The sequence below is a fragment of the Triturus cristatus genome, chromosome 4_1 (assembly GCF_964204655.1).
Source record: "Triturus cristatus chromosome 4_1, aTriCri1.1, whole genome shotgun sequence".
Taxonomy (NCBI): domain Eukaryota; kingdom Metazoa; phylum Chordata; class Amphibia; order Caudata; family Salamandridae; genus Triturus; species Triturus cristatus.
Genome location: NC_140585.1, coordinates 782450682 through 782465690, shown reverse-complemented (window position 1 = coordinate 782465690; position 15009 = coordinate 782450682). Strand labels below are relative to the sequence as shown.

The 15009-nt window shown below is 46.0% G+C and overlaps 1 protein-coding gene across 2 annotated transcripts in view; it reads right to left on the bottom strand.

Annotated features, from left to right (window-relative positions):
* Window positions 1-15009, bottom strand: part of MON2 (MON2 regulator of endosome-to-Golgi trafficking) — a 1036128-nt gene that overhangs the window by 116947 nt on the left and 904172 nt on the right. For both annotated transcript variants that reach the window (XM_085653355.1, XM_085653354.1), the window contains one exon: window positions 2903-2963. In XM_085653355.1, the coding sequence (XP_085509481.1) occupies window positions 2903-2963 (61 nt within the window). The remainder of the gene's footprint in view (window positions 1-2902; window positions 2964-15009) is intronic.

Below are 15009 nucleotides of genomic sequence, written 5' to 3'. Positions count from 1 at the left end.
TTTTTTCCATGGCCTCTTTTTTCTTCTCTGATTCTTTTTGTTTCCTTTTCTGGGATCAGCGTGACACACCTCCTTTTGCTATGCCTCGTTGCCGTTCCATGTGTTCACAACTTCCGGGGTGTTCTTGGGGAGTTCTGGCGGGTGACTGCGGGCGCAGCTGTATACTATGTGTTTCCCCATCCTGATGTTCTTGTGTTTGCGCCATTGACTGAATAGATTGCTGTAAATCGCTAACGTTCATTACTCCGCATATCCGTGATCGTTGTTTTTCAAATTGCTTGTCACCTGATCCTTCTGCCTCATTTCATCATAAAATGAAAACCTCTTTCTCCTGGTGCCCTACTTACGCTGTTCACAGTATTAACAGTACGATTTTGCTCCCCGAAGTGCTGCCTGTGTTTATACTTGTGGTTATTGCTCTGATTGCTTAGCGGCCGGCCCTGGGGGGTTGTAGGCCCATACTTGTTCTTCTTGAACTGTCAATAAAGGTTTTCAAAAAAAAAAAAAAAAAAAAAAAAAAAACTTTGTCAATAAAACTCTTGGGGTAGGGTGGTTGGTAAGTAATTTCTGGTCACCTGGAGCAGGGCGAGGATGGCGGCCAACTGTCCTATTCACAGGGGCCCCTGTGCTGGGCTTGGACCAGGTTCCCAGAAGGTCATCAGTCAAGGTTTCATTGAAAGGCAGTAGGGGTCCCGAGGAGCAGACACCCAGCTGCAGGACCTCTGTTAAGATGTTCATCTTGACTCCCACTGTAAGGAGCCTAAGGTCCAGTACCTCCGCTGCCCTTCTCACCACCATAACATATGAAGCTCTCTCCTCCGTAGCCACGGTAGGGGGAGAAAGCAGGACGGAATCTGGGGAGGTATACAGGCAACTGGCCTCATTCAATTCCTCATACCAGTCCATTTCATGCTACTGCTGGTCATGTAAAGGGTCTAGCGACCTCTCCCAATCATCCTCCATTCCTAGCCCTTCAAAATGAGGCTGAAGAATCGACATAGGTCCCAAGGGTGCAGTCAACGCTGGAATCGGCATCAATAGGCGCCGATCCAGCTCTGGGTCGTCAGGGATTAGAATGAGGCTAACGCAGGGCACTTCGGTGCCGGTGCCGGGGAAGGTCGCTGGGGAATGACAGTGCCAGTCCGGATCTGCCACCGGATCTATTGGGGGGAATAGGTGCCGGAGCCGCCGACGTGGAACCCGATGGAGTTCCTCCTGAGCCTCTGTGGCATGAAGGCGCACCAGGAAGGTCAGGTCGCTCAAATATGAGGCACATGGCATCATAGAAGTGTTTTTATTGGGCAGGTGTCGCTTCGGTCCCTGGAAAGACAGGAAAGAGCGGAGTGGACCTAGGCACAGGTTCCGCAGAACGTGGCCTAGAGCATCGAGGCTTCTCCGTCACGCCATCTAACGGACAGAGATATGTTGAAGCACACTTCGACTTCTTGTGCTTCTTATGCCTCTTATCTGACAGGCTCGATGACTTTGAGTGGGAGGACGAGGACTTCGGGATCCCGGAGCGGTGCGGGACCAGGAAAGAGACTTCTGGGGCGAATGTCGTGGAGTCGCACACCAGGGTGCAAGCAGGTTTAGGGACCGCTCCCTCAAAGCCTTTGGAGCCATGGCCGTGTGAGTCCTGGTCACTCTCCAGGCACCAGAGAAATGCTACCTGTGGATTCATCACAGACATGGCACAATGGCAGGCGCTGCACGGTTTGAATCCAGAAGTCTTCTTCGACATAGAGGAAAAACGTACACACCAAAAATGTTCAGCAAAATGTCAAATAAAACCTGTCAAAAATTGACAGCGGGAAGCTCTTTTCAAAGATCTGCACTCACTGGTGCAGAAAGAAAATAACTGACATCAGCGCGCTGAAGTGGCACCTATATAGGTGACGCGGACATCACTTCCAAGGCAGACGATGTCACGCATAATTGACCAATACCACCTACTAGCACACAAGGGTTTCGCTCGAGCAAAAGTCTTCCAAGTCCAGCCAGATGCCTGTGGTATTATAAAATATGGACTCTGGTCTACATGTCTCTATCAGATAACCACATTTACCCCTTCTCCATTACATGATTCTGCAAAAAACTGTTCTGTCTTCAGGTTTCATCTCATTCATTGGTAAATTATTGCTGAAACTTAAACTCACAATTTAATCAGTTTTCAGGTGAGCATGCTATTTTAATGTGAGAAAAGGAATACTTTGAGTTAGTACAATAGGTGTACATTAATGACAATGTTGGTATTAATGGTATTTGTAAATCTGTAGTATAAGCTTAGTCACTGAAGTGGTTAGGAGGACTGTGGTGCCCCTAAATCGTGTAATTCGAGCATGAGAAGGTGGAGTTTGTATGAGTGCATGGTTTACTCTAAGCAAAGTGTTTATGTGGCTAGAATGTGGAATTTTTTGAGTTCTTTGGGTGTTTAAGAATTGAGTGTGGATGGGTGGACGATTTGGGTGAGTGTGCGAGTCTGTGTGGTTATAACATTTTCGTAAGCCATTATTATGCTTCTTTAGAAAGAGAAGAATCAACGATTTTCATTAACTATGTTACGCTCTGTTTTGAGCAAAGCTTTGTTTATACATTTAAAATGAGTAATTTGCATTACAAAGTCTCAGGTAGTGGATAGGTCTGTTAAAATGAAACATCATGCATGGAAACTGGCTTCTTTCAGTTGCAAGTGAAAAGCTAAACAATGCTTTCAAAAACAGTGTGCAAGATTAGGACAGACACATTACCAATTGCCATGTTCCTTAGTTTTGATTTTGCTGCATTTGACTTTGGCTGCATTATGAAAAATTTATTAGATTCAAGTCAAGAAAGCAATTTTCATGTACATGGTAAACCACAAACTAACACAAGGAAATGCAAAAGAAATTGTATAAAGTCTCACCTCAACATCAATACTTTCATTACTTTGAAACTCTTGTATTGAGAGATTATCCGGCGGTGAGCTGAGGAAAAAAACAAAATACAAGGTTATATTCAAAGCACGCATCTTTTACTTCTGAGGAGAAGAGGCTACAAGATGCGTGCATGTTGCTGCAGTGACCCAATACTAAAATGAACTATTTTGCAGCAACTTAGGCTCGCATAGAAGGATGGTTATGTAAATTTAAAGTGTTAAAATATACATCAAAATGTGTACAGCTGTACCCTTTGAGCCTTCTATAACTGGGGAAAAAACCTTTCCAAAATTACTTGCTTACACAGTATAGACAGAAATTGGCCCACAATTGAAAGCTGTAGAGTTCAGACCCAACGCAGTGCGAATATTTTAGAGTGGCAGTGGGCCATTGAGGGTTTCAGAATAAATGCTCATCCAATCCTTGGTCTCTCTGCAGAGCACTCGGCAATGATCAGATGTGCAAATTGTAGTGGTGATTATATGCGAAAGTTTGTGAAGGAGATACACAGATTTCAAAATATTGACACAGTGAAACTTAAAGAAAATGCAGTCCCCACAGCTGAGTGGGTGCTTTGTGTGTGTGGGGGGGTTGGTGAAGTGAAGGAGATACAAGGAAGTAAGTGCAAGAGAAAGTGAAAAGAGGGTGCTGAAGAGGAAAGGGATGAGGAGGGAGATATGCAGAGTTAGAAAGATCAGAAAAAAGAGCGTAAAAGTCTAGAAAAGGGACTGCAGATGACAGAAGTGTGAAGAGAACGAGAGTGGTTGAGACACTCCAAACACCTCGCACCTTCCACAAACCATACTAACCATAATTCATAGTCCGCTTAAAAAGTTGAAATTACTTTGTGTATGTTACACTGTAAGCATCTGTTTGTGGCATGTAGTGCTGTAGTGCATACTCCTGTCATCTAGGGTTGGGGCCGAATGTGTGCAATTTGTTTTTCTTCGAAGAAGTCTCTCGAGTCACAAGGATAAGTGACTCCTCCTCTCGGTGATATTGCTCATGGGCATCGACTCCATTGTGAGATTGTTTTCCCTCAGTCGGGTGAGAGGGAGTGTAAGTGTTACTAAAAAGATAACCATGCATATGACAGCGTAACTAGATACTGCAACGGCCACAGGCTTCTGTGGAGGAAGGTGGGTGCATGTGAATCTACAGCTTTACATGTCACAATCAGATGCTTACAGGTTAACTTAATCCGTTTGATGGGATGTGTGGCTGTAGATACACAAGGTTTGCATAGACTATAAAGTAGTGCCCTCCAAAAAGTAGTGGCTAACCTGCGAGTGTTGCGGTTGTTTGAAAAAGTGGTATCGGATGACACACTGTTGGTGGTTGCATTATCTTACAACTCTGAACAGGATGTGCTTAAATGTAAAGACGATTTAACAGCTATCGCAGATTCGATGACCTACAACTGTTTTCAACTGAATGCCAGTAAATATGAGATTCTGTTGGTGGGCAAAGATAATTATCTGTTCAGCGAGCATTGGTGGCCATCCACTCTGGGCCTCCCACCTGGCCCGAAGCAGACAGTCAAAAATCTTGGAGTACGGGTTGACTCCGCCTTGACCTTTCAGGCTCAAACAAAAGCAGTAGCCGGTGTCTGTTTTGGGCTTCTACGTGGTCTCATACGCCTGCTGTTTTTTTTTATCCTGCCATCCGCCAGGTGATTATTCAGGCCACTGTACTATCTAGGCTGGATTATGCGAACTCCTTGCACCTAGGGGCAAACAGAACAGAGATACATCACCTAATAAAGGGCACAATATTTTGCGGTTTGGATGCTCCTCGGTCTGCCGAGAACCTGCTCTACATTCGACTCCATCTGTAGATTACATTGGCTTCCGGCGGAGAAACTTATCCGTTTCAAAGCTCTCTGTATCTCTCATAGAAACATGAATCACCAATCGCCCGACATTTTAGCTAATTTTATTACGTCCTATATACTTACCCGCCAGCTGAGTTTTATTAGCCAGCACCTGGCGGTTGTTCCTCAGGTCAAGAGAGCGCGGGCAGGAGGGCACTCCTTTCATGCTCTCGCCCCTAAACTCTGGAATTCCCTCCCAGCGGGTATCAGAAGCATACAAAATCACACGCTAATCCGTGAAGCCATAAATACCCATCTTTTTCCTATATCACCTGTTCTTCTGTGAGTCTCTCTGTCTGCCCTATGTCAGTTGGTGATTAGCGCTGGGACGCCCTTATGCTGGGGCAGTTATGCGCTCTATAAAACTTAACACAACTCCAGACCCTGGTCTGAAGGTGCAGAGAGAAAGGAACTGATGTCAGTGAGCATAAGTGGTGCTTATATGCGGCTCTCCTCATCATTTCTGGAGAGGAACAAAGTCATTGCTGAAATGTACACTGCCACATATCGGCATGCGGGAGCCCAGCTATTTTAGTTTCTCGATTTAATCTGGTGCCTTGGAATAATCATAAGGTGAGGACTTTGCAGTCAGAAGTAGCTATCATAATGTGTTCTTCATATTCTTATAGTTTGAAAGAGTTTCACTCAATGACTACCAAATGTGAATGGAGGAACCTTTGATAACATCATGAAAAAATGCTACTTAAGACAGACTTGGATACAGATCTTGCAAACTAAGTTTCTACTGGGGATTAGGCAGTAATATAGTAATAAAGAACAAGACAGCCCCCCAAAAATCTTCCTTAAATGCCCCCTCTTCAGAAAAACAGCAACAGGAGTACTACCATAGAACAGAGACTTTAATGGAATTAAGTGGCCAACCTGTAGCACTCCTTTACCCTAGAGACAAGTGACATAAATATTGGCTGTTGAACTATTTCTATTCTGGCAGAAGATCCTCCAAAGGAACAGGTGTCTTTCCATGCAGTATTCATCAGACCTTGAGAAGCAACAACTGGCAGCCTGTTTTCGGTACCCAATCAAAGCAGCTTATTTTCTGCCCTGAATGAGGTGGTACAAACACAGCCAGTTGCTGCACACCCTGGTTCTGTTTGGTAGAAAAGATGTGTTTTTAAGCAATTTCACCTCTCTATAGAAAATAGTGTATGGTAACGTCTGTATTCTGTTCAGTACAAGGGTGAAAGTGTTTGCCTTTTTAAATTTGACATCAAGGATGAAAAAGTTGCCATTTTAATCATATGGCTGAAGAAAAGGAGATCTGTGGAACATACACTTCTAAATCAATTAAAGGTCAACAAAGTCATTGTCATTTGAAACTATTTGCAATTATAAGTTATCAGGAATTGAAGCAATGTATATACCACATTAAATGGCTGGGTGATTACCAAACACATAATCAAATACTCCTCTTTTTAAGAAATCTAGAACAAAATATGGGTTCTTTTATGTGAGGTGTAAAACGATCAACTTATGTTGGCAAGAATAACAAGCATTGGCAAAAAGACTTGGTCTCGATTTTGTGGGCCTATTGGCTTTCTCAGTGTTTTTAGTGATGCTGCACAGCATTCCAAATTTTGTGCAGCATGGTTAAAAGTAAACAAAAAAGTAGCAATTACGCATCCACCAGCTTGTCTAGCTGTTCCTGGAAGGGTTTCATTTGAGACGTGTGTGAGGCACCATCAGGATCGCTGAAGACATCATGCCGAATAGATATTCCACTAGGCGTACAGAAACAAACTCTTTTTCGGCAAGACTGGTCACCAATGAGATGAGATTTGCTTGTCTTTCTGCCCACAAGAATGTCTTGTCTTGTATGGTATCCAGAGTTGCTCCGAGAAAAGTGATCATTTGAGATGGCACTAGAACAAACCTTTGATAACGGAGTGTCAACTCCAGGGAGCCAAACATCCTTAAGCAGATAGAAGTTGCATCCGAGGTCTGCTGATAAGATGGTGACTTTCCTACCCAGTCATCGAGATAAAGGAACAGTTGTAGATCTTGAAGCCTGAGACGAGTAGCAACTGGTGCCAGACACTTGGTGAATACTCGGGGATGAGCGGAGGCCAAAAGAGACGACTTTGAATTGATAATGAGCACCGGCGACAGTGAAACTAAGGATTTTTCGATGCTTAGGATGTATCGGGAATTGGAAATATGCATCTTGCAAATCGAAAGTTGTCATAAAATCTGTGTGATGGAGGAGCTGGAGTATCTCCTGGAGAGTAAACATGTGGAATGATTTTTTCTGCAGATACTTGTTGAGATTTCTGAGATCCAGAATGAGTCTCCATTCTCCCTACTTTTTCTTTATTAGAAAGAAGTGAGAATGAAAACCTCTCCCCCTCTGAGAACAAGAAACTTTTTCTATGGCCCCTTTTTGAAGCATAACACATGCTTCCGTCTTTAACAACTGGAAGCCATCTCAGAGGTGGATGAGAATGTGGAACTGTTAGACCTGTCAGCCCTTTGGGTGGTCCCTCCTCATCATTATTTATTTTGTCCCACTTTTGCCTCAAGCCCTGTTGGTATTTTTCCTTTTTGGGAACCACCAGACTTTTTCGTATTGATGCAGATTCAGGGAGCCATTTTATCTACCCCTGGAACTTCTGTCTGAGGGCCTGGAGCACAAAATGGTGGCCACCTGTGACATCACCAGCACCCACTGGAACCTACTAGCACCTTCCAGAACATTCCAGAACCCTGTGACAGTTGGAGGCGGTTTAGAATGTTGGGAAGCTAAGACAGAGAGTTGGCAGTTGGAGCTGGCAGTTGGCACCTGACTGGTGAAGGGAGAGCAGCAGAAACTTGAAGGAGGAAGGAGTGAAGCAGCAGGGGTGGAAACTTGTGCCTGGAGTGGGGTCCATAAACCCACCCTTGATACTAGTCCCTACTGACTGAGCCCAGCCTGGAGCCCTGTGTGGGAAGAAGCAAGAAAAGCCATCTTAAGGACCTGGACAGCAGGAACAGGCCTTAGAATCCAAGAACAGCAAGATCCTGACCTGGATACTGGTTTCCCTGGAGTCCGACGTCGAGAAGCCTGAGACCCGGAGCCCGAGGTGGAGAAGCGGCGCTGACTGGAAAAGCAGACGTCGTACCCGGAGCCGCCAGAGGTCGAGAGAGGGCGCCGACGGAGGTCGTAGAGAGTACCAGAGGTCGAGAAGGAAGTCACCCGAGGTCGAGTGAGCGGCGTCGACGGGGGAGTGAAGTCCGCCCTCCGGAGTCGCCGGAGACCGAGGTGAAGCGTGCCGGAGGTCGGGAGTGGAGGTCGCACTCCGGAGTCGCCGGAACCTGAGGAGAGGAGCACCGGAGTTCGGGAGTGAGGTCGCACTCCGGAGTCGCCGGAACCTGAGGAGAGGAGCACCGGAGGTCGGGAGTGGGGATCGCACTCCGGAGCCGCCGGAAGTCGACATCGAGCCAAGGCCGGCCGACGTCATCGAACCAGAGGTCGCCATCGGACCGGAGCCGCCCGAAGTCGACATCGAGCCAAGACTGCCCGACGCCATCGAATCGGAGGTCGAGATCGAGCCGAGGCCGCCGACATCGAACCGGAACCGCCTACCGGCGTCGTCAAGAACTGACATTGTGCCGAGGCCGCCGACATCGAACCGGAACCGCCTCACGGCGTCGACACGACTCCAGCGGCGTCGGAGCTTCAGAAAAAGGGCAGTAAGTGGAATAGAGGGCGCCTAAGGCCCTGTGGAATCCTAAGAGACTACCCTAGGGGTTAGAGAGGTGCTGGAACCAGCTTGACTGTGCCAGGGGTGAGCTGAGACTAATTCAGAGGGGCTGTGTAGAGTGAGAGAGCCAGGTCTCTAGTATTCCCCCCTTGATCTACCTCAGTTTAGGCCTCAGCCTTGACCAAGCTAGGGAGCAGACACCCTCAAGCCATCCACCTAACCACAAGCTGTGCCTGGGCCAAATCAGCCCATAGTAATCTCAAATGTGACCTGATTCTATAAGTGTCACTGTCAGCTTTTAATTATTTATTGAGAGCACTGTATTTATTGTATTTAACCTATTTATTGCTTCACTGTATTTATTGTTCCACAGTATTTATTGTCGCACAATAGTTATTGGTTTACAGTATTTATTGCCTCAGAATATTTAATTGCCTGTATGTATTGCACTTATATTTATGCCTTAATTATTTATGATCACCCCTATTTATTGAATCATTAAGACCGTATTTATTTGACCTGCACTATTTAAAAGCCTTGTATATTGTGATTGTGTTATTATTTATCTAATCAGCAACTAAGAGAAAAAGAAGATAAACAGAGATATTTTCATAATTTTTACGGTGTAGAGTCGTTTTTTTGGAACGGATGCACGCATGGTTATTGTATGGGTATGACGTATGCTTAGCACGGTGCCTGATTCCTGACCACTCGAGCCAAGCTACCACTGTATGTCCTGGAAAGACCCCGTTACCACCAACCTCTTCAGGCGTGGGAGTGGAGTATTTCCAACAGGAACTGTCACAAACTCTAGAGTATGGCCATACTTTATAACGTGAAGAACCCATTTGTCCATTATAATTTGACTCCACTGGTCAAAATGTAGAGAAATATGCATCCGATTGATTCGTGGAATGGATGGAGTTGTAGCAGGTGAGAGGCTGTTGTCACTGTTTCCTAGCACTGTCTCCGCCTTGAGTGTTTTCTCCTAGGCTGTTGCCTGGAATATACAGCTGACGATGGTGCCCGATATAACTGCTGCTGTTGGTACCCATAGTAGTAACATAGATATGATTGTGGTTGGTTTTTTTGGTAGTTTCCACGAAAGGAGTAGGATCCTCTCTCCTGTATTGGAGCATCCCTAAAGACTTCGCGATATCAGTATCTGCTTCAATGGACTCTAACGCCTCATCTATATGCTTTCCAAAAAGTGCATCGCCATCAAAAGGCATGTCAAAATTTAGCTCTGCACCTCAGGGAGGAAAGTGGTAGCCTTCAGACAACCCTGTAGTCAGAGGACCTCAACTCCAGTCAACGGTCTAAAAGCAAGAAAATAGTAACCACAAACACAGGATGGAGTGAAGAGGTTCTGTAAGCTGTGGACTCCTCGTTCATCGGAGCCACGGGTGGGCATTGTTTGGGTGAGAGAGCAACTTTGACGATTGTTTGACTACAAGCAATCCTCCCCTCCTGTGTTTGAGCTCATGGGGCCATAGTTTAGCTCTAAAAGTATTAATTTAAAGGAATATACCAATTAGGTATTGTATGATTGCATGTTTTACAATATGCACACTAGACTCTTACAGTGATCAAGCATACCACATTGATTTCTTGTAAAGTGGTTTAGGGATCAACTACTTTGGTCCTGAGGAAAAGCCAAGGGGAAAGCTTTGAAACACGTAGACCAGGGAGAAAACAGCCCATTATAGCATACACCCTTCTCTCCCCATTTTTACTAATACCAGCTATACGGAGTATTAAAATTTAGTTTCCACGCAGTCATGTATTTTTTAACTCACTACATTGCCTCTGACCCTTCCACTCTCACACCAGCACATATAATCACCTCACTAATAAGAGCTCCCAGATCTCCGTCGGTTGTAGCACGCCCCGTCCCGCAGCCGGGTGGGAAGCACCCGATGATGAAGCATGCCGCCAAGGGACATTTTGGTGGGTGAGGGTTATTTTAACAAAACATTTTGTTTTCCTATACAGTCTAAGGAAAACCTATTGTCTTCTAAACACCCGCTTTAGAACCAATTATGGAAGGACAGCATGTTCTATAAGTAAAGTGTGGACTTTCTTTAAAAACAAGAAAAGCCATGTCCACAGATACATCAATAATCTCACAGGCTGATCTTTCACCTTCAAGAAAAATCTTTTCAACCTCTTGATTCTTGTCATCTGATAGTAATTCAAGATATGGTACGACATCTGGCGGTCATACTGTCCTAAAATTGCTAGAGAATTGGCAGCTCATACCACCGCACCTGCAATGGTGGTAAACGTCTTCCCAATATTGTCCAGGCGCTAGCCATCATTATCAGGAGAAGCACTGATAGGCCCTGAAGGATTTGGTGATCTGCGTTGTCCAGCCTAAGCAATTACTGAATCCGGTCTTGGATGTCCTACTAAGCAAGCTGGTGCATCAAAAGGAACCTTATATTTTTTATCAATCCTGGGAAGGACTGATGGAACTGAATATGGTGTTTTCATAATTTGCATTCCTTCCTCCCAAATGTGGTCAATAATGGGAATTGTTCTTAATGTTTTCCTGGACTGATCTTTAAAATCTTAAAAAACAGATTGTTTGATAGGCATCGACAGGTGGAAACGATTTGCTGCTCTTTCCATCAAGGAGTGGAAACCACCAATATCCTCAGGCACAGAATCAGTTTCTCGAGGGGCTGGAGGAGAAGGCATGGGATTTAAATCATCATCTCACACATCGAAAACTGGTGGAGTATTGTTTTTATTGACATAAAAGCAAATACAGTGAACATCAGAGATGCATAGGCAAATATGTGACATTACAGCAATATATATAGAACAAGAACAAAGCTGCATTAACATAGGTGGAAGTACAATCCTTTGGGCCCTCTCAGGACTGTCTGTGTTGTTAATAGTGGTCCACCTCTGAGGAACTAGAGGAAAATAAAGACGTTAAGCAACATAGTGAAGATGTGAGGGGGAGGGGGGCGGAAGTTCTTATATCCATGTCCAATTAAGTTGGGTGTCTTTTCTTCCTCCCCCACCTCTAGTCCGTAATGCTTTAACCAAGGGGTCCAGATTTTACAGAATGTTTGGGGGCATCCTCTCGCCTGATAGGTTACCTTTTCTGCCACCATATGAAGGTCCACGTGGGCTCTCCATTTGGTTAGTGTGGGTGGATCTAGGGCTCACCAGTGATGGCTACGTCCCTCTTGGCCACTATTAGTCCCAGGTTGCATAATGTGAGTTTACTACGTGGTAGGTCTATCTCAGTGGGGATGCCCAAAACGGCATACTTAGGTTCTCTCTCGAGTTGCGCCCCGTCACTGCGTTTATTTCCCCCAGTATCTGGTTCCAGTATGATTGGATATAGCGACATTCTCATAGTGTGTGAATCCAATTACCTTGTTGTGTTTTACAGCATAAGCAATATGGTGTTTCTGCCCTACCCATGGAGTATAAGCGTGCCCTATCAAAATACACCCTGTGGAGGATTGGCGTAACCTTGATTTAATGGCTACTTCCCTTGGGTGCATGAGGGCTGCCTCCCAGTCGATATGTTCCAGCGGCTCGGTGGTAATCTCCCATTTAGTCTTTAGGGGCCCCAACCTATCAAGAATTTTATTCATTAATGTCTTATAGGTCCATAAGATGGCTTTGTTGGAAAGTTCCTCTTGCAATAACCTGCCTTCTAGGGGCGCAAACTCTGTAATGTCAGTTACCTCAATCAATTCCGCGCATGGCGCAGTCTCAGATATGAGTAGTTTTGAGTGTCAGCCAATTGGTACGTGTTTTGAAGCACGTCGAAGGTAATCAGGGTGCCTCCAGAAAAGATGTCTACCAGCTTGGAAATCCCAATTAAGTCCCATTGTCGGAACCCCGGGAGTTTATTAATTTCAGGTAGTCGTGATCCCTCCCATAGCGGGGACTCTCTCGTAATTTTGTTATCCCACTTCATTTGTCTCTACGCCCCTCTCCAGGCCTCTATCAATTGCTGAGTGGCCGGCAATAGCCGGCGGGTTCCTTTACCCCAGTAAAAATAATAGAGATGTGTGTGGCGTCGGAATTGGAGCTGTTCTAGGGTATACGTGGGGTGATCTCTCTGCGCGTGTCCCCAGTCATTAACCACTCCCAGATGGGCCGCCCTGTAATAGGACCTTATGTTTGGCAGTGTGAGTCCCCCATTGCATTGGTTTTGCTGAAGTGTCTGTATTTCCACTCTCGGGTGGGCCCCATCCCACAGTAACGTACGTAAGTCAGTGTTTATTGTTGTAAATATGGTCTCCTGTACCTTGCAATAAGTATCCTGAAATATATATAATACTTTTGGGAGCGTGATCGTTTTATATAGGGCCTCTCTGCTCATTATCGTTAGTGGAAGTCGCCTCCACCTTTCAACATCTTCATGGAATTCTATGGTGACCCGTCTAATGTTCTGGTTGAGGGCCAGAGTTCTGTTGGTGGTGATGTAGAGCCCTAGATATCGGAAACCCTCCCGGGCTATCCGAAAGCACTCTAGTTGTCACCCCACTGAGAATATATTAGATTTATCCCAGTTGATGTTATACCCTGCACCCCGACCGTACTCCTCAAAGATGCCCAAGATCCTTGGGAGCGTCTGGTTTGGGTTGGTGACTTACATTAAAATGTCATCGGCATAAAGCGATATGCGCTCGTCCCTGAGGGCACCTCCATCGTTGGTGAAGCCAGTTATTTCTGGGTGGGCTCTAACTACACAGGTCAGTGGTTCCAGAACTAAAGCAAACAGCAGAGTGGGCGGGGCCAACCCTGCCTAGTTCCTCTCTGCACCGGGAATGTCTGCAAGTTAACCCCATTAACCCAGACCTTGGCCACCAGGTCAGTGTAAAGCATGTTCACCCAAAGACCGGGCCGAATCCAAACCTAACCAGGGTTTGTTGCAGGAATGGCCAATGGACCGTGTCAAAGGCCTTTTTGGCGTCCAAGGAGAGAACTACATGTGGAGCGGCTCTGGTCTTTACTGTGTCTAGCCAATTGGCAAGTCAGCGAAGGTTGAGGAGAGTGGCGCGTTGCGGCATAAAACCAGATTAGTCCCAGTGTATAAGGGAAGTAATCACTGACAGGAGGCATGTTGCCAGGATGGTGGCCAGGATTTTGGTTTCTACATTAAGTAATGATATGGGCCGATAGGATCCACATTCATTTGAAGGTTTCCCGGGCTTATGTGTGACCACCCCTGTGGCTTTGCGAAGATCGGGCAAGAGTGATCCTTCTTCCCTGGAAGACTGAAACATGTTCAGGAGGTGCGGCGCCAGTAGTCTGGCATAACGCTTGAAGAATTCTGCAGGCACTCCATTGGAAGCCGAGGTCTTCCCAGATTTCTGTCTTCCAATGGCTTCCATCACGTCTTCTAGGGTCAGTTCTTCCTCCAGAGTGTCCCTGCTCTCCGGGGAGAGGGTGGGAACCTCTATTGTGTGAAGATAAGACTCAATTTGCGCGCTGTCTGCCAGCGGCCTGGATCTGTACAGTTCTGTATAATAGTGGGCAAAAGCGCTTGCTGTATGTGGGGCAGAGGTGTGAATCTCATCTTGTTCATGTACGGAGGCTACTCATCTCGTTTCCCTTCCTTTCCTGCTCAGCCAGGCCAGTAGTTTTCCCGCCTTGTATAGGCGATGTTGAGTGGCTAGGAATTGGGTCTTCACTTCTTGATTGGCTAATGTCCTGTATTCCATCCGCGTTATCTCTATCGGACGTAGTACGTGTTGATTTACGTTAGAGTCTATTTGCTTCTCCAGCTCTAGTAATCTACTTTCCAGTGTCTCAATGGCCCGTGTCTCCTCCCTTTTTTGTCCGGGCTATAGTGTTTTGGGCCCCCTCCAGCAGCACTGTTGTATATGCCTCCCAGAGGGTCACCACTGAGGACACAGAGCCCTTGTTCTCCTGGAAGTAGAGTTCCGAGTCCACTCGGATCTCATCAGCAATCTCTTTGTCCTGCAAGGCCCCAGCCTGCAGCCTCCATTCTCGCCTGTTGCCCGTAGCCTGTCCACCTATCTTTAACCAGAGGGGTGAGTTGACAGAGATGCCCCATGCCAGGTATTCCACTTTTTCCACCGCTTCCACTTTTCCCACCGGGGCGAGGAAATAATCTAGACTAGAAAACACCTTATGGGCTTCTGAGAAATACGAGTATATACGGTCTATTGGATGGTATCGGCGCCACAGGTCACTCAAGCCAAGTGTTTTCTGAAATTATTCCAATGGGGTGGGGGTGACGATTTCCTGGCCCTATATGCGTGCGGTTGATGTGTGGATCTGTGACGTCATTGAAGTCGCCACCTATGATGCGTGTGGAGGGTACCGAGTCTAGCCATATCTAGCTATTTTATATAGTGTGCGCTGTTGCAGTCTCGGGGGTGCACAGACACTAATCACTGTAAGTTCTCTACGTCCCCATGTCCCCTTCACTGCTACAAACGTGCCATTCGGGTCTGTCCATGTTTTCAAAGTGTGAAAGGGTGTTGACCTCCTAATCATAATGGCGACTCCCCTGGAG